The sequence below is a fragment of the Mobula hypostoma genome, chromosome 11 (assembly GCF_963921235.1).
Source record: "Mobula hypostoma chromosome 11, sMobHyp1.1, whole genome shotgun sequence".
NCBI classification, from domain to species: Eukaryota; Metazoa; Chordata; class Chondrichthyes; order Myliobatiformes; family Myliobatidae; genus Mobula; species Mobula hypostoma.
This window is the reverse complement of record NC_086107.1, coordinates 40063645-40084560: the sequence shown is the minus strand read 5'-3', so window position 1 is coordinate 40084560 and position 20916 is coordinate 40063645. Positions and strand designations below refer to the sequence as shown.

The 20916-nt window shown below is 42.6% G+C and overlaps 1 protein-coding gene across 6 annotated transcripts in view; it reads right to left on the bottom strand.

Moving 5' to 3' along the window:
- The window catches only part of dennd2b (DENN domain containing 2B), a 521803-nt gene that overhangs the window by 142482 nt on the left and 358405 nt on the right, over positions 1–20916 (bottom strand). For all 6 annotated transcript variants that reach the window (XM_063061873.1, XM_063061872.1, XM_063061875.1 and 3 more), the window contains one exon: positions 12576–12721. In XM_063061873.1, coding sequence (XP_062917943.1) covers positions 12576–12721 — 146 coding nt within the window. The remainder of the gene's footprint in view (positions 1–12575; positions 12722–20916) is intronic.

Below are 20916 nucleotides of genomic sequence, written 5' to 3'. Positions count from 1 at the left end.
TTGCTGGAAATCAATATGCTGGCATAAGCTAACATTCTACTTCACGGATTCAGACTTAGAAGTTTTAGATGGAGAAGTGGACAATGAAAGGAAGGTTCTTCAAACTATGGATTCTGGGATGTCATAAACGACAGAAATGTCCTCCCCACTCACTCTACACATTCTGGCTAGTGAGATTAATGTTCAAGATGATGCCACAAGAACTTAGCCCCATTGCTGCAAGAGGTTTAATGATTTTTTTATCTGCATTGAATGTCAATGGAAAGAGTAACAGCTACGATTTGTCTATTTATGTATTGTTGTACTTAAATAAAAAAAATTAATGGCAAGTTTACTTACACAACACAATATACCCACTAACACAGAGACACAAGAGCCAGCCGATGTTAGAATTTGGAGCAAACGGCTGGAAGAATCCAGCAGGTCCTGAAACTCATTCCCCCCACCCCCTCAATCTTGCAGGACAGATTTATTTGCAGTTGCCAACCGTAGCTACATAGGTGAGGTGGCAAAGTGGGCAGCCTTCCTATTGCCACAACTCACTCCTTTGCATTCACGATTGCACATGATGCAGGTCAGAATAACTTCAGTTGCTACAGATCCAATGTGCAAAAATGCAATGGAGATTATTAAGGACATTATCTCATTTTCTACCTTGGCTTCACTCTGCCATCTTTTCTGCTTTTTGCCATCTTGATGCTTTACAAAATCCCTTCTGACCTAAGCCTTCATTCAACGTGACCCTATTTTTGATTTTAGACAAAAGATCACGGCAGAGGAGCAATAGAGGAAAAAGGAATATCCCTACTAATGCTCACACTGACCACCTCAAATCATAGCACCACATACGGTAAAGAGTAGGGTCTTCACCTGGTAGATCAGCAGGCAAGTGAACAGAACCAAGGCCAGGGTAAAGGTTAGCTTACAAACCAGCTGCCTAGATACAGAGGTCAAGCACCAGTTCTTCCAGGAAGGAACTGGAAGAGCATCATGAAGGCATACAGCACAATGACAGAGACCAGATGATGCTTAAACATGATCAGACATGATCAGATTTGAAAAGCACAGGGGAGACCACCTCCAACCTTATACAAAACTACACAGAACCTAAGCCCAATTCGTTCCAGTGAGGAAAGATTTGGACTTAGGTTCCATGTGCTGGATGATTAGCTCATGTCAAATTCACAAATCCAGAACTGTGCAGATTCTGACGCAAGTCACACTCCCACTTGTAACAATGTCTGGAGGCAATGACCTATTCCTCAAGGCCAGTTAGCTGCCAGCCAACTTCAGATTGTTGCCTCCAATGTTTCCCTCACTGTTGTCCATTAGCTCGATAGCTCAGACCAGAGCAGTTTGTACTCCAGCAGTAAAGTCCACATCTAAAGCTATCAGTGGTCAACTTTTCTCACATCCACATCCTCTATCACTATAAAGGAGTAATCAACTGCTAGACCAACTACAACCAGATGGGTGATTAGCATCGTGAATCAATAGCAAGATAAGAAAAGCAACATGCAGAAGTGCTCAAGGATGATTAGTTGGAAAACAGTACACTTTGCAGGTAATGTGCAAACGCTGGACGGCAGAGGCGAGTACAGAAGATACTTTCAGGTTAATTTTTGTTCTTCTGTGTTCTCAGGAATGAATTCAAAGAGGAAAATTGAGAATTTTCCAGTATCTTGAAGGAGTGTATTCATTGAGAAGATGAGCATTTTCCAGTGTATTTAAGAATGAGAGGAATGAAGAACATTTTCAGTATCCTCAGGGGTACACATTGAGGAAAACAGTGCACTCTTCAACATCTAGGAGGCATAATATAGGCAGCTTGTGAAAGAGCATGTATACACACATAGTTTATTTAAAGTCTGTATAGAAGTCTCAAGGCTCTTCCTTTAGTCAGAGATGCCACCTGAGGTCTACTTGCTAACTGCATAGCTCCAAGGTACCGAATGCCAACAAGATTGGTGTGGCTGGGCAGGGATGCAGGGGGCAAGATGCAGATCTTCATTTTGAGGACCTGCCCGCCTGCTTGTCACCCCTTTGTGTGTGCTACCCATAAAGCGGTTAGCCATCGTCTCCCAAGCCTTTCCCAAAGAGCAGCTGAAACATGCCACTGGATGACGGAACTACTGGATATCTCAGCCTGTTTCGCTGCCACTGCTACTGTGTGATCCAGAATCTCCGGAGGGGAAGGCCCCGAATCCTCGGCTTTGCCTGTTGCTTGGCGGCCGGGGCCGGGGTCAAAGCGCTCGGCAGAGGATGGTGCTCGGTGTCGGACAGCTGGTTGGGGGCTCGAAGTTTTCGGACGGACTCAGAGTCGGCTGTGGTCGGGTGCTTCCAGAATGCTGCATTGGCAAGTTTGCAGCGCTGGAGGTTCATGGCAGGGAGAGTTTTTCTTCCTTCTACCCTCTGCATGAGATCATGGGGCTATCGGGACTTTGAGACTTTTTTTTTTACCATGCCCATGGTCTGTTCTTTATCAAATTACGGTATTGCTTTGCACTGTAGTAACTATATGTAATAATTATGTGGTTTTTGTCAGTTTTAGTCTTGGTCTGTCTTGTGTTTCTGTGATATCATACTAGAGGAACATTATATCATTTCTTAATGCATGCATTTCTAAATGACAATAAACGAGGACCGAGTGTCCTCATAATCTAATCTAAATGCTTTGAGAGTTTCATGGTCAATTTTACACCTCAATTCAATCATGCAATGCATTAAAGTATGGAGTTTGCAACTGAATTTCAAAGGTTGTCCTTTATAACAAAACAACTGATGCAATTATCAAATTTAAGGTATTGAAGTAATAAGTGTTGTGTTAATAGAGAAAAACTAAATGAATGATAAAATGCTCACCCCTCACAGCTAACAAAAACAAAGGCTGGTATAGTCTTACCTACAATGATTAATTCCCTTTTGAACTACTTAGACAGAAACTCAAACATACAGCCTATGTTAAAGACTGTCTCTGATAAACAGGAACCAAGCAACACTCAAGTCTTATTTTCTCCATGCTATAAAGCATCTGTTCAAGAAGTCTTCGACTTTCACCGAACTTGATGAGTGTCTCAAATGTTTTATGAGTCTTGTAGCATGGTTGGGAAATTTAATACAGTAAACTGTGAATAACTATAATATTTGCTTAGGCAAAGCAGGATGTTTATGTCCTTTATGATGAATTATTAGGAATGATAATTTCTACCTGAGGGAAGCAACAGTGGCCACGCCTCCGGCACAGAGTCTGGCCCTGTGGCTCAGAAGGGTAGGGAAGGGAAAAGGATGGCAGCAATGATAGGGGACTTTATAGTTAGGGGGTCAAACAGGCAATTCTGTGGACGCAGTGGATGGTAGTTTGCCTCCCAGGTGCCAGGGTCTGGGATGTTTCTAATCGTGTCCATGATATCCTGAATTGGGAAGGAGAACACCCAGAGGTCGTGGTGCATATTGGTACCAACAACATAGGCAGGAAAAGGGAGGAGGTCCTGAAAGCAGACTACAGGGAGTTAGGAAGGAAGTTGAGAAGCAGGCCCACAAAGGTAGTCATCTCAGGATTACTGCCTGTGCCACGTGACAGTGAGTATAGGAATAGAGTGAGGTGGAGGATAAATGCCTAGCTGAGGGATTGGAGCAGGGGGCAGGGATTCAGATTTCTGCATCATTGGGACCGCTTTTGGGGCAGAAGTGACCTGTACAAAAAGGACAGGTGGCACTTGAATCCCAGGGGGACCAATATCCTGGCCGGGAGGTTTGCTAAGGCTATTGGGGTGAGTTTAAACAAGGATTGCTGGGGGGTGGGAACAAAACTGAAGAGGTGGTTGGCTCACAAATAGAGAAAGCTTGGAGTCAGTGTGAGAGTGACGATAGGCAGGTGATGGAGAAGAGATGAACTCAGATTGATAGTTTGAGATGTGTCTATTTTAATGCAAGGAGTATTATGAACAAAGCAGATGAGCTTACAGCGTGGATCAGTACTTGGAGCTATGATATTGTGGTCATTACAGAGACTTGGATGGCTCGGGGGCAGGAATGGTAACTTCGAGTGCCAGACTTTAGATGTTTCAGAAAGGATAGGGAGGAAGGCAAAAGAGGTGGGCGGGGGGGAATGGCACTGTTGATCAGAGATAGCTTCACGATTGCAGAAAAGAAGGAAGACATGGAGGGATTGTCTATGGAGTCTCTGTGGGTGGAAGCTAGGAAGAGGAAGGGACCAATAATTCTACTGGGTGCTTTTTTTTAAATAGACCACCCAATAGTAACAGGGACGCTGAGGAGCAGATAGGGAGACAGATTCTGGAAAAGTGTAATAATAACAGGGTTGTCATGGTGGGAGATGTTAATTTCCCAAATATTGATTGGCACGTCCCTAGAGCGAGGGGTTTAGATGGGGTGGAGTTTGTTAGGTGTGTTCAAGAATGTTTCTTGACACAATATGTAGATAAGCCCACAAGAGGAGAGGCGGTACTTGATCTGGTATTGGGAAATGAACCTGGTCAGGTGTCAGATCTCTCAGTGGGAGAGCATTTTGGAGATAGTGATCACAATTCTATCTCCTTTCCCATAGCATTGGAGAGGGATAGGAACAGACAAGTTAGAAAAGCGCTTAATTGGAGTAAGAGGAAATGTGAGGCTATCAGGCAAGAAATTGGAAGCATAAATTGGGAACAGATTTTCTCAGAGAAATGTACGGAAGAAATGTGGCAAATGTTCAGGGGATATTTGCGTGGAGTTCTGCATAGGTACGTTCCGATGAGACAGGGAAAGGATGGTAGGGTACAGGAACAGTGGTGTACAAAGGCTGTTATACATCCAGTCAAGAAGAAAAGAAGAGCTTACAAAAGGTTAAAAAAACTAGGTAATGATAGAGATCTAGAAGATTATAAGGCTAGCGAGAAGGAGCTTAAGAAAAAAATTTATGAGAGCCAGAAGGGACCATGAGAAGGCTTTGACGGACGGGATTAAGGAAAACCGCAAGGCATTCTACAAGTATGTGAAGAGCAAGAGGATAAGATGCGAGAGAATAGGACCAATCAAGGATGACAGTGGAAAAGTGTGTATGGAACCAGAGGAGATAGCAGAGGTACTTAATGAATACTTTGCTTCAGTATTCACTATGGAAGAGGATCTTGGTGATTGTAGGGATGACTTACAACCGACTGAAAAGCTTGAGCATGTAGATATTAAGGAAGAGTATGTGCTGGAGCTTTTTGGAAAGCATCAAGTTGGATAAGTCACCGGGACCGGACAAGATGTACCCCAGGCTACTGTGGGAGGCGAGGGAGGAGCTTGCTGAGCCTCTGGTGATGATCTTTGTATCATCAATGGACACGGGAGAGTTTCCGGAGGATTGGAGGGTTGTGGATGTTGTTCCGTTATTTAAGAAAGGGAGTAGAGATAGCCCAGGAAATTATAGACCAGTGAGACTTCATTGGTTGGTAAATTAATGAAGAAGATCCTGAGAGGCAGGACTTATGAACATTTGGAGAGGCATAATATGATCAGGAATAGTCAGCATGGCTTTTTCAAAAGCAGGTCGTGCCTTATGAGCCTGATTGAATTTTTTGAAGATGTGACTAAACACATTGACGAAGGTAGAGCAGTAGATGTAGTGTATAAGGATTTCAGCAAGGCATTTGATAAGGTACCCCATGTAAGGCTTATTGAGAAAGTAAGGAAGCGTGGGATCCAAGGGGACATTGATTTGTGGATCTAGAACTAGCTTGCCCACAGAAGGCAAAGAGTGATTGTAAATGGGTCATATTCTGCATAGAGGTCGGTGACCAGTGGTGTGCCTCAGGGATCTATTCTGGGACTCCTACTCTCCGTGATTTTTATGAATGACCAGGATGAGGAAGTGCAGGGATGGGTTAGTAAATTTGCTGATGACACAAAGGTTGGCGGTGTTGTGGATAGTGTGGAGGGCTGTCAGAGGTTACAGCGGGACATTGATAGGATGTAAAACTGGACTGAAGAAGTTCAACCCAGATAAGTGTGAGGTGGTTCACTTTGGTAGGTCAAATATGATGGCAGAATATAGTATTAATGGTAAGACTCTTGGCAGTGTGCAGGATCAGAGGGACCTTGGAGTCCGAGTTCATAGGACACTCAAAGCTGCTGTGCAGGTTGACTCTGTGGCTAAGAAGGCTTATGGTGCATTGACCTTCATCAATCGTGTGATTGAGTTTAGGAGCTGATAGGTAATGTTGCAGGTATATAGGACCCTGGTCAGACCCCACTTGGAGTACTGTGCTCATTTCTGGTTGTCTCACGGCAGGAAGGATGTGGCATCCATAGAAAGGGTGCAGAGGAGATTTACAAGGATGTTTCCTGGATTGGGAGCGTGCCATATGAGAATAGGTTGAGTGAACTCGGCCTTTTTTTCCTTGGAGCAACGGAGGATGAGAGGTGACCTGATAGAGGTGTATAAGATGATGAGAGGCATTGATCGTGTGGATAATCAGCGGCTTTTTCCTAGGGCCTAATGGCTAGCACGAGAAGGCATGGTTTTAAGGTGTTTGGAAGTAGGTATAGAGGAGAAGTCAGCGGCAAGTTTTTTTTACGCAGAGTGTGGTGAGTGTGTGGAATGGTCTGCCGGCGACGGTGGTGGAGGCGGATACGATAGGGTCTCTTAAGAGAATCCTGGACAGGTACATAGAGCTCAGAAAAATAGAGGACTATGGGTAACCCTACGTAATTTCTAAGGTAAGGAAATGTTTGGCGCAACTTTTAGTGGGACGAACAGCCTGTTGGTTTTTTATGTTTCAATGAATTGTCAGTCATTTCGAATTATTCAGAAATAGTTATGCTCAGACAATAATTAAAATCATTATACTTAGTGATGTGTTGATATGATGACATCATGTCGCAGGCTGTATCAAAGGTGGTGATGAATCAGCATATGGGGGGGGAGATTGAAAATCTGGCTGAGTGGTGCCACAACAACCACCTTTTAACCCAATGTCAGCAAAACCAAGGAGTTAAGATGATGCCAAGTGGCTGCATCTTTGAGCTCATCTGCGAAAAACAGCTTAGCTCCTCTCTTTAATGTCTCTTTTTTTCTTTTCAAGCTGGTTGGGGTTCTATCGAGGTCTTGATCTACAAGTGGCACTCAAACTGTAGTTTTTTTTAAATGGTGAATGAGTTCCTGTTTCTGGAGCTCATTGATCGACCTTGGAAGCTGGCGCCTCTGGGGTGCAGGCCTTGCGCACAACCGATTTCAGGCCAGTGTTGCCGAATGAGGCGTTGCGGAAGACGGAACATCAGGATTTTGCCATGGCAGATGTATGGAAAAGTGACGCAGCAGACTGTAATAGCGTAACAGCAACTATCAGTCTGCCCTTTCACTGTGAAAATCGGTGAAATCTCTCTGTGCTTTGTTAGTTAGAGAGAAAGAGAGAGAGAGAATGCCTGTGGCATGTTGAACTGTCGGGTAAACAATAGATTTTGTTGACTGCAGATCACGGTCTCTCTTTGGGTACTTTGCTGTTTGTTGGTGGGTGGTGGGCACTGAATCGGGTGGGGGAGGGGGGAGTTATTGGTCGATGCTTATGCGGGGAGGGGGGAGAGGGGGCTTTGGGGTTCTAACGTTTTTCCGCCACTCAGACTTTTGGAGTTCTGCTTTTCGGGGATCTCTGCAAAGACAATTAGTTCAGTTTGTATACTGTATACATTCTCTGATATAAATGGAACCATTTGAACTGATTATTGACTTCAGGAGGGGGAAACCAGAGGTCCATGAGTTGTCTCCAAATGCAAAATCTGAGGACTTTGTAGCCTAATGCAAATGGAAAAGAATAGTTTCCTGAAGAGTGTGTGTGGTCCTTAATTGGCATTAATGCATGTGTCAACTGGCAGACTGTCAAAGATTGAATCGTACTATTTGATATTTCAAACTACAAAGAGCATAATTAAAATATTTTAACAAAGTCCTTTAAATTCCAGGTACCTCTGCTGTACTTTTCCTCTCCTACTTTGAAGCCCTGGTAAAAGTGAAGTCAGATAGTGTTTGGGTAGCCAGTGCTATTGAACTTCCTTGCCATACAATACAAATATTTTAGTTCTGGAGCCCTATTCATTTAAAGGTGGCAAACATATTTCTATGTCTTAGGAGTGTTGAAGAGTGTAACATGGATTTGCACTATCTACACCAAAATTAATCCAAAATGGAGATCTTGCAAGCCCTGATTATTGTACATATGATATGGACAAAAGTTTTCTGAGTTCACTAAAATAATTTTGCCTGCTCATATTATGAATAAGTTTATAAATTTCCAATATCACTCCATGCTGTCCTAAGAAGAGCTCTTTCCTCTTTATGGAAACACAACAGACTGAAGGTGCTGGAATGGGGAACAGCACAAAGAAATGCAGGATTGGACTGCTGCCTGACCTGCTGAGTTCCTTCAACTTGTTCTGTTTCTCCCTCTCTATGACCATTTAAAAACTTATATGTTGTGAAACATACCCTCCAAGTCTCAAACTGCACCCGTGAGTGAAGTGCAACTGAATCTATTGTATATCACAATAAGTTTCCCTACAACGCACAAATATTTCCACCAGCTTCGTCAATGGAAATTAAATTTCACATTTCCTGTGCCGTTCCTTTGCTAATGTTGGAACATTATAACTGGTAAAGTACAAAGTGTCCCAAAATAGAGTATTCATTGTACTGCTGATTTCAACAATGAAGGCTTCCCATCAGAGTTTCAGTTTTCTTTTCTGTTACTATGATACAGACGGAGCAGCACAAAAAATGGGCCCTTTGGTCAATGCTTGCTATCTTGTTTATCCACAGATCCTATTTTCCCACATTAGAACCTGTCTAAATGTGTCCTAAACATAGTAATTGTATCAGATTCCACCATCTTCTTTGGCAGTTCATTCCAGATGTTATTTATCCTCTATTTAAAAAGTACACTCATCCTCTATTCACCAATAAAAGTCCTTCCTGCCACTTTTTGTTCTTGATACTCTTATACTCCTCCCATTGGAAAAAGATTCTGGTGATCCAGGGAAAATAGCCAATCCAATCTCTCCTCAGAACTCAAGCCTTGCAATTCTAGTGAATATGCTCTGCATTTTCTCCAATGTAATCACATCCCTCATACAGTGTGGTGATCAGAATTGCACACAATACACCAAGTGCAGCCTAACTAGTGTTTCATAAAGCCCCGACTCTTGCATTCTATGTCCCAGCCTATGACGTACGTCTTTTTCACCATCCTCTCTACCAATGTTGCTACTTTCAAGAAATTATGGACTTCAACCTGTCTTACCTTTATTTGACTTCCCAAAATGTATCAAGATTAAATTCTTCCTACTATTGATGTATCCACCTACCACGTGATTTACATTTTGCTGGTGTTAGACAACCTTCCTCCCTACTGCAACACCACCACTTTTCATGTTGTCTACAGATTAATCATATCTGCTACATTCACACATTTGCATGGTTAACTTAAATTATTGATCCTTGCAATGCACCACTAGTCACAGACTTCCAATCTGAAAAGCTTCCTTTCACTACCACCTTCCGCACTGCTCATTACCAAGCCAATTTTGGATCCAGTTAACCAGCATGCCTTAAGCACGTGACTGATCCTGTCAAATGCCTTACTAAAATCCATATGGAGTACAACTACCACCCTGACTTATTCTCCTTAATTTTACCTGCCAAAGATATTTCATGGCCTCTTTCTGCCCTTCTTATTTCTTTCTCAACGATTCAGGAACAGCTTCTTCCCCTCTGCCATCCGATTTCTGAATGGACAGTGAACCCACACTATGTCACTACTTTTGAAAAATAATTCTGTTTTTTGCACTACTTATCTTAATTTAACTATTTAATATACACATATACTTACTGTAATTCAGTTTTTTCTATATTTATCATGTACGGCATTGTACTGCTGCCACAAAGATAACAAATTTCTTGACATGTGCCAGTGATATTCAACCTGATTCTGATTCCTCAAGGGACTCTTGGAAATGCCAATCTAGCTGAGATCTGAAAATGATCAAGTTCACTGAGACTAACATCTCTACGCCGCTAAACAAATAGCAGGCAGAAGTAGCACTTTGAAGAAAATGTTTATCCAACTCAGAAACTTTTCACCTATCTATAAAACATGGATCACTGTGTACATTTCTGGCCACCCTGTGGTAGGATATCACTAAAATGAAAAGGGTGCAAAAAAAGATTTACAGGAATGTTTTCAGGAACTGGAGGGTTTAATTTCTATGGACAGATTGGATAGGCTGGGACTTTTTTTCCTTGGAGCAGAAAAGGTAGTTACAAAATCATGAAGATCATGAATAGGATGAATGGCCACAGTCTTTCCTCCAGGCTAGGGCAGTTCAAAACTAGAGGGCATAGGTTTAAAGTGCAAGTGAAAGGATTTTAAAGGGACCTGAGGCGTAAGTGTTCCACCTAGAATGTGGTGTGCAAAGGAAGTGGTAGAGGTGGGTACATTACGACATACAAAAGACATTTAGACAGATGCATCATTAGGAAAGGCATAGAGGTTATGGATTAAATGCAGGCAAATGGGACTTGCACATTTAATCATCTTGGTCGACATGGCCACAGTGCAATGAAGGGTCTGTTTTCTATGCTTGTATAACTTTATGACTCTGATTCATGTAAATCTAGGAAATAGTTCTTTGCACTGACTGCAAGGTTGTAAATAAACATTACTGAGCTTTGTTGGAATTATATCCAGAATAATCAAATGATCAAGGAAGTTGGCATGTAATAATGCAAAAATTTGTGGCGAAACTGGCGTAAATCAGATGTGCAAATTTCCTTGAGAATAACATCAGCTATTTACACCAAATTTACATCAAAGCTGCCCAGGAAATTTGAAGTGACTGTTACAAATAGCATCTAAACTCAATGACATCATACAGTCATGGATTCATGAGCTGTAAAATATGCATCTTTACATTCAAATTCACTCTATCTTCATATAAAACTACCAAAAATAAACTACTTACAACATTCTGCATGACTACATAATAGCTTTAATCTTAAGCAGAATGGAATCACTGAAATTGTCAGGATTTTTTTGACATGCTCCTGCTTGATTTAAACCAGGATTTCCTGGCTAATGCAGCCGTGGCAGTTCCTTTACAAGAACAAACCTGATATATTAAGCACATATCCTTTCTCACTGGCCCACTTCTCAGAAGTGGTTGAGAAATCACACCCCCACCTGCACCCATACTAGTCTGTGCAGTCCTGCTAGCATTCAGGTTAACTAAACTCTCAAAAGGCTGCACATCAGGATTGATGGCAAAACAACAATAAGACATATATTTGATGCGTGGCCTGAGTTACAGTAAAAGTTCCAAGAGATCCTGCAGGTGCTGGAAATGCAGAGCAACATACACAAAGTTGCTGGAAAGGAAGGGAGAAGAAGTCAGAATAAGAAGGTGGGGGGAGTGGAAGGAATACCAAAGGTGAAACCAGGTATAATGGGGAAGGTGCATGGCATGGTCTGATGGTGGAATTAACCACTTTGCAATCCAGAGCAAACTTATGAGTTTGACATTTGCACAGGGGCGGTCAAGTTAATGGTGCATCAGCACGCATATTGTCAAAAACTTAGAAATTATTGTTTACATGATAAACAGTGAGCGTGTTGTCAAAGCTTTTAAAGTGAAAATGTGCATTTTTAGTTATTTAGTCACCAGGGATATAAATAAAGTCCAGCATTTTTCTTTTTAATATCTTTTAATACCAAAGAGTTTGTGGTACCATTTTAAGGATATTGCTTTTATTTCAACAGGACTTATTTGCAATGTAACCAAAGTAAGTTTTTTTAACAAATTAACAGCAACTTGAATTTATAAACCTTTCAGGAATGTTACCAGACAAAAATAAGCATTTATTTCTCATAAGCATTGAAAACACTTCTCATATCACCACTCAGAATAACAACACTAAGATGGACTCTTTATTGGCTTATACACATTTGGACTTTGAATCAAATGTTGTTTACATGGGGAAAATATCCAATTGTTACAATATTTGAATCTATACTGACTTGCCTATTTTACGATAAATGAGAGCTCCTTAACCGGCTGCTGTTAGTAAACCCTGGGCTGCTTCTTTAAGAAACGTAACCAGATTACTCTACTAAACATATATTTAACCACATTTCTGAATTTCTCTAAGTTTCAATGTCCTGAGGCAAAATTATCATTGATAGGATGAACCTATAGTATTTATTTGGTAAGTTTTTATTCTTTTATAAACTAAGAATATTTTCTTTTGGCAATAAATTCAGAAAGCAATTGAAATCATACATCACATAATCTTGAATGATAATTTTATTAATGCTTGACAATATATCACATTTAAGTTTTTTTTCAAATGAATTCCAAGTTTAAAAAATATTACAAAAACAACTTCCATTTTCAAATCAGTTTGGTTAGGCTTACGGCAAAAGATCACCATTTTCCCAGTTCTATCTTTTTTTCCTCTCTAGCTTTATAAAAATAAACAGACCCAGAAGTCTTCCGGCACAAACTGCTTGAGAACTTCTACTGAATTAAAGCAAGAGAATTACCTGGGGAGGTGTAGTGTATTTCCTTTCCTGAGGGGACCACATCCTGTGCAAAGAGTCCAGGGAATTCTCAGATGACAGTTGTAACTTTCTGCCAGGGTATCGACCTTTCAGCTCCACATCTTCATAAGGATTTTCTTTAGGTGTATCTGTGGAGCAGTGTAAAGAAACAACAGGCTGATTCAACAGCGTCATGTGAATCTAAAAATATTTCCTCAGTTGGCAGACTAAGTTGAACTGCTGTTTGCAGTTAACTTTTTCTCTTCTTTTCATAGGGTGCTTGTAAGTGGGTTTTTTTTAAACAAATGTATAACGTTTTCTTTAGAAAGGGAACAAAGTAGTAAATCCCGTACAATGTCTAACATAACAGGGCAGCTCTGGTGTCAGTGAACAGGATGTGATGTCACTTGAAGATTGCTTAAAGATTGGGTTATGAACTTTTTTTAAAGCACTTTGGTGACTCACTTTCTGACCCACAGTACGTTAATATTTTGCCACCGTAGCACAGGATACTTTAACAAAATGTGCAATACATTTCAATGGTTTTAATAAGGTTCGAATTGATTAATCCATCTCAGAGCAGCTGTGGAATGTTTCTTTTGGCAAAGGGAGGCACACATATTCAGCTTCTCAAAGATACAGATTGCTACGATGACAATTTGTCTGTTAAAATATTGCTTCTCTGCTAAGAAACGGCATAAACATTTATATTAGTTTTAATTCTACATTTGTAAGTCCACTTTCTTAAATCTGTATAAAGCTAGGTGAAAAGATACTCTCAAAACTGGTGCAGCATGATCCTTAAACTAGCATCTGATCATATAAACAATAACGTGATATAATAACCTAGAAATTTAATTTCATAATGCTGAAAAAAGTGCTGTATTAAAAACATGTTTAGCGGAGAGTTCAGCAAAATTACAATTGTTCCCGATTCCTCTCAACGGCACAAGATAACTTGATCCCTAACTTTTCATCAGGATTTTCATTAGTGTTGGAAAACAAATCCGAGCACAAAAGCTGCTCCACTGACATCAGCAACATCCATTTTTAACCCTTCAATGTGACTCCAATCTCAATTGTCAGAAACAAAAATGCATCCTTCCACAGGGAGCAGCAAGCTTTCCCTCACGCCACGGAAGGGGTAGGAATAACAAGAGGGCATAGACTTAAGGGGAGAGAAAGGAGATATACAGAGGGTCTTAAAGTAAAACTCTTCTTTCAAACAGACTGGTTAAGAGCTGAAACTCATTGCCATAAGAGGTGGCCGAATCAGATGCAAACACAACATTTGAGAGGCACGAAAAGAAAGCTCAGAAGAGAGGTGGAGAGAGAGAGAGAGCGAGCGAGCGAGAGAGGGAGTGTGACAGAGGGAGAGCAAGACGGCAGGAGAGAAGGTGACTGAGACAGTGAGGGAGGTAGGGAGCGGTGGAGGGGAAGCGGGAGAGGGATCGAGCGAGGGAGAGTGAGAGGGTGAGGGTGAGTGAGAGTGAGAGAGCGAGGGGGAAGGGAGAGAGAGAGAGAGAGAGAGAACAAGAGTGAGAGTACATGAAAGAGAGAGAGAGAGAGTGTGAGTGCAGCATACCTGTACTTAAAGATATATCAACTGCACAGTTGTTCAATAGGAAGATATTTTTGTTTATACCAACCACTATTTACTGAGCAACTACAACTTCCTGATCTTCATGGTCGCCTTACAGGTTTGGAAACTGAGTGCCATTTTCAGAACTGACCTCTTTAAAGAAGCCATGCACAAACAGCTCAATTCACTATGGCAGGTTCAGCACAAAATCACTTCAGGCCACACTGGGGGACCAATAATCAATCCTGGGAAACTGTCATTCCCTTCTTCATAAGTCAAAAATGCATTCATTGAAAAGATTTTAGTGGCACATGACCATGATTAGAAAGGAACTTTCATGGCTTATCCCTACAGCTCTGCTAACTAACACATTTGCTTTTCAAAATTCATTTATGTCTACCCTGCATTTCTGAATAACTTCAGCTTCCCATTGTGCTCTTCTCCTTGTCACTTATTTCAAAATGAGATTTCTTTCTGCTCAAGGCAATCAATGGAACATTTTGGTTTAACATGAAGTGGCTTACTCCTTTGGTAACCTGGAAAATCTTGGGCAAAGATTTGACCCTGTGTAAGCTTTTGCAAGAATACACTCTTTTCTGCCTATTTGAATCAGTATTCAACTGTGCACAGGCATAGAAGAGCTCCAATGTTGTAAAAACCTTTGGTTCTATTTACTACAGCTACATGCTAAGTTCTGAGAAGGGTCTTGGCCCGAAATGTCGACTGTTTACCAATTTCCATAGATGCTGCCTGACCTGCTGAGTTCCTCAGGCATTTTGTGTGTGTACTTTGGATTTCCAGCATTTGCAGGTTTTCTCATGTTAAGGATGCATGTGCTGTGAAGCGTGCAACCAACAGTTAGAAAGGCAATCAATACATTGGTCCTTGCTGCGAGGATCTGGGTACAAGAGTCCAGACCACAACGATGCACCCGCAAAGAATATATCCCACACAGCATATTAAACAAAATATTACCACAATTAATAAAATATAATTCAAAGTGCATTTAGCACACAGCACCGGTAAACAGCACAGTAGACAGCTCGCTATCCTAGTGATGAGATCTCGGTGGTGGCAGAGATGTCATTAGTTTCATAGCCTAAAGGAAGAAGCTGCACCCAGTCTGACAGTTCTAGTCCTGATGCCTTCTTCACATTGCTATCATCAAGGTGGAGGTACAGGAGTCTGAAGACACACACACAATGTTTTAGAAACAGCTTCTTCCCCTCCACCATCAGATTTCTGAATGGACAGTGAACCCATGAACACTACCTCAGTATTTTGCCCCTCTATTTATTTTATAGATATATATATATATATATAAAATTATATATATGTAATTTATAGTTTTATTATGTGTTGCAATGCACTGCTACTGTAAAGCCTGTGGTATTACACCTGATTCTGATTCTCCTGGGCCTCCTTCCTGAGGGTAGTGGGTCAAAGAGATTGTGAGATGGGCGGTAGCGATCCTCAACAGGGAACAAATGTTCTCCTGACAAAAGATGGAGCGAATTAAACCTACACTTGAGAGATTTAGGTAATCTAACGAAAAACACAACATTTACAAGGCTTGTCAAGATTGATAGAGCAAAAGCATTTCTTCGGGCTTTTGTGTCTGGAAGCCGGAAACATCGCTCTAAAATAAGGAATCGGTCATTCAGGTCTGCAGCAAGAAGAGATTCCTTCACCCAGAGTGCAGAGTATCTTTCAAATTCTCCAGCCAAGAGGTCTGTGGAGAATCAAGTTGCTGAGTTTCAATAGATTGCTGACTGTGTATGAGATTAAAGGATCTGGGGGTTAGTACAGGGCAACAGAGGCTGCCTGACCTACCAAGTTCCTTCAGCGTTTTGTGTGCGTGTAGCAGGTAAATGATCAGACATGATTTTATTGAATGGTTGAAAGGACTGAGGAGCTGAGAGGCCCACTAGTGTTTCTATTTCCTCTGTTCTCATGTTATCAATGGCTTGAGTTTGTGTGAATTTTCAATCTATTACACAAGTATGTCTGCCTTGGATACCACTGCAAGTTTTTTTTCCACAGATACAGCAGTTTGTTCAAGCCCATTCATTTCCTTTTTCAAACTGTTTAGAACATAAGGAGCCTGTCTAGGCTTTCCACAGACTGTCATCCATTCTGTGTGTGATGTAATGTCAGTGTAGGTGTACGGGGTGTCAGGGAGGGGTAGCACCTCTGGTGGGGGAACATAAGGAGCCAGTCTAGGCTTGCCACAGATCGTCATCCATTCCGTGTAATGTCAGTGTAGGTGTACGGGGTGTCAGAGAGGGGTAGCACCTCTGGTGGGGGAACATGTCGCATCCTTTTCAAGGCGGTTAGTCCACCTTTGGTCCCCACCTGGCACTCAGCTCTCACCTGTGGCTCCCTGTAGCTGTTTGCATGTGACAGCGGCCACACCCCGGGCAACGGCTTCGACAAGCCAGCTAAACCAGGTGAGGGTAGCCGACGGGTCTCAAACCCTCGGTGAGATAGGGAGTTGTCTATCCCAGCAAGTGAAGACAGACTCCGGCGGACTGAGCAGACGAAACCAATGGAAGGTCCAACAGTCAAGCAGGTGGTCTCTGCAAGTGTTGTGGAACGTGTAGAGCAGGACAAGACACAGAAGACGTCCTGGTCATCCACTGTGCCTAGTCCCATCTCCAGCCGTCTCGACTCTTGTCTTGCCACTAGATCCAGATGGGAATTGGGAAGACAGAGTGAGACACACGCTGCACAACTCTCCCTCACTTAAATCCAAGTCACGCCCTCGTCTCGACACCATCATAATGGTGTCAAGGTCCTCATTGACGACGATGGATAAACACACATCATCACATTTCCAACTACGTGTCAGAATGCTATTGTGAAGTTTCTGTTTTGAAATCTTTCTTCCAATCAAGTTTATTTAGCTTGTTTACCCCTGCAATACGTCTCCATTAATTTATAGATGTTTTTAAAGAGTTCGTGGCTATACAGTACTGTGCAAAAGTCATAGGCACGTATATACAGCTAGGATGCCTAAGACTTTTGCTCAGTACTGGATTTGTCAACGTGGAGCAGAGAGCAAGTTTATAAATCTGGGGGGAGCAAAGGATGCTGGGAGTGGCCAGGGTGGAGCACCACAGGAGGGGTGTGGGACAGGTGGCAGAGGAGGAGTGTCAGGGACGGGAGATGGCATAGGTCAGACACACTCAGCAATTCCAAACAATTAGTTTAGTGATGATTACAGAATGTCTCTCTGGTGATTCCCACTCCCTCCCCTCTCCCTTCCCCTTTTCCCAACCATGATTCCCCTCTCCCTGCCTCCTTCCCACTCTCGGTCCACAATAGAAACCTATATCAGAATCAGGTTTATCAGCACGCATGTCATGAAATTTGTTTTAGTTTTTGCAGCAGCAGTACAGTGCAATACATAAAATTAGTGCAGTACCATGCAAAAGTCTTAGGCACCCTAACTATGTACATGTGCCTAACACTTTGGCACAGTACTGTACATACACTGTCTAAGCTGAGGAACGATGCACTTCATTTAGTTTAGTGTCTCCAGAATTTCATTCGAAGTGGTCTTCAGGGTGTATGGTCCCTGTCAGAACATGCTGAAGTACTTTGACTCATTATCTAACAACCCGTGGCCATATTAATTTGGGCAGCTATCATTTGCACAGAGAGAACCATTCACAATTTTTAACAAAATTGCAACGTGTGAAGTAGTCCTTTAATGAAGAAATGTACCCAGCAATTATCTCACCTCACTCTGTCCTTTGTCCAAAACTTTATTTGTTTCAAATTTCAATTAATCTTTCTGGCCTTACTAACGTAAAAAGATAAACAGATCTTGAGTTCTGTCATATTTCTGATATTAGCAATTTGGTTATTCACGTTATCCACTTCTATTTAACAGTGACAGTGCTAAACTTGGTGCACATGATGGTCCAGTGATGTCAATGCTGCTTCTCTTTGCATTGTTGCTATCATGATTATCAGTGTACATGGAGGCCTGGTATAAATGAGATTCCATGAAAGGGATGGCAGAAAAATACCAGAAACATACAATTTTGTTGCTGCAAACACACCCAAAATTCATCAAGCACGAGTCATTGGTCCTTCAGTAACCACAAAGAAAATCTACCATCCTCAACTCCAGCAGAGTGATCCAGTCTGCTAGTTTCAGGCTGACTCTGACAGTGATACGTTGCTGCAAAGCAGGCACATTTCAGGGCTCTCCGACCAACAGGAATCACAGTATGAATACAAACAATGACACAGAAATAACAGCACGTCCATGCTTAAAGATACATTAGATGACCCAAGGTCAGTTAACTCAGCATAAGCTAGCATTCAAATACTAGAGGCCAGTGGACAAAACAAGGTACCTCTAAATCAATAATTTGTTTACTAGAATGCAAAACAATTCAAGAAAAAACATTAAGTCAGCTGAATGCAAAGAGAAGCTGCTAAAGTGACGCAAACTTACACATCTTGATTGGACGCTAAATCTTTACTGATTTATAGGCCTATGCTGGAATCAGCCCCCTGCTTGGATCCACCACTGTTACCAGGTTTGGATGCGGCCCAAGTGCGGAGTGAGAGACACTAAGCAGGTCGATAGTTCACAAATTTTAATGCGAATAGTATTAAAGGGAAAATAAACAATAAACGCTAGGCCAAATAGGGCCGTTAACTAAAACTCTCAAATGAGGAACGAAGCCTACACTACAGCTGAAAAGAACATCCAAACATTCAACAAATACCGCTAGTCTTCAGAATCAGTTGACTCAAAAGTCCAATTTCTCAGGGAAGGACGAAAGCAAACAGTCAGCAAAGTGTTGCTGTGCTCTGTCCAAGTCTCGACAAGCACTACGACGACAAGTATGGAGTTAAATGCTATCATGATTAAATAATAATTAGCTGACACGTGTAAATTCACAATTGCAATTGTCATATCTACTGCGCTGCCGAATCCGTGGTTGTGACAGGGCCCCCCCTCTCTAGGCTCAGCCTCAGAGGCGCCACAGATCTGTGTCCGCTGGAAGTCCTGGATCAGCGACTTGTCCAAGATGTCCTTCACTGGGATCCAAGTACAGTCTTCTGGGCCATACACTTCCCAGTCCACAAGATACTGGACTTTACCACGTACCTGGCGAGATGCCAGGGGGCGCCACACAGTATAGACAAGGGAACCTTCTACCAGGCGGGGAGGAGGGGGAGGTGGGGTGACTGGGGCCAGGGTAGAGGTAGTAACCGGCTTGAGCCGGGAAACATGGAATATTGGGTGGATCTTCAGTGATGCTGGTAGACACAATCTATAGGACACCTTGTTGACAACCTTTTCCACTACAAACAGTCCCACGCAGAGTGGCGCCAATTTCTGGTTCTCAAACAAGATCTAGGTGTTCTTGTACATCAGTCACTGAAAGCAAGCATGCAAGTACAGCAGGCAGTGAAGAAAGCTAATGGCATGCTGGCCTTCATAACAAGGGGAATTGAGTATAAGAGCAAAGAGGTCCTTCTGCTGCAGTACAGGGCCCTGGTGAGACCACACCTGGAGTACTGTGTGCAGTTTTGGTCTCCAAATTTGAGGAAGGACATTCTTGCTGTTGAGGGAGTGCAGCGTAGGTTCACAAGGTTAATTCCCGGGATGGCGGGACTGTCATATGTCGAAAGATTGGAGCGACTGGCTTGTATAGTCTGGAATTTAGAAGGCTGAGAGGGGATCTTATTGAAACATATAAGATTATTAAGGGATTGGACACGCTGGAGGCAGGAAGCATGTTCCCGCTGATGGGTGAGTCCAGAACCACAGGCCACAGTTTAAGAATAAGGGGTAGGCCATTTAGAACGGAGTTGAGGAAAATCTTTCTCACCCAGAGAGTGGTGGATATATGGAATGCTCTGCCCCAGAAGGCTGTGGAGGCCAAGTTCACTGGATGCTTTCAAGAGAAAGATGGATAGTGCCCTTAAAGATAGCGGAATCAAAGGTTATGGGGATAAGACAGGAACTGGATACTGATTGTGGACGATCGGCCATGATCACAGTGAATGGTGGTGCTAGTTCAAAGGGCCGAATGGCCTACTCCTGCACCTATTGTCTATTGTTGACTTTCAGGGGAAGATCCCTTGAGGCCAACCAGATCTCTCCTGGCTTAAATGACCTTACCTGTCGATGGAGCCGATCAGCCTGCCGGGAATGCTGTTTCTGGGCACGTGGCAGAGAAGCTCTGGCTTGTGTCCAGGTGTGCTTGTAGCGCTGGATCAGCTGTTCAGCAGCAGGAACTCCTACGTCAATCTGCTGATCAGGGAAGAGCGGGGGCTGGAATCCCTCCTGGCATTTAAAGGGAGACATACCAGTGGAGGACAACTGGAGGTTATTGTGGGTGATCTCTGCCCAAGTCAACTGGGAGCTCCAGGACGTGGGGTTGGAAGAGGCAAGACAGCACAGGGTCGTCTCCAACTCCTGGTTCACTCTCTCAGTCTGGCCATTAGATTGGGGGTGGAAGCCAGATGAGAGGCTGGCCGTGGCTCCTACACGACAGCAGAAAGCCTTCCAAAAGCAGGAAGTGAACCGTGGTCCACAGTCAGATACTATGTCTTGAGGAAAGCCATAGAGCCTGAACACGTGTTGAACCATGACTGTGGCAGTCTCACAAGCCGATGGGAGCTTGGGGAGGGCAATGAAGTGGGCAGCCTTGGAAAATTGAAAATGGTGGTGGTTTCCATTAGACGGGGGCAGACCAGTGATGAAATCTACTGAGGGATGGGAGCAGG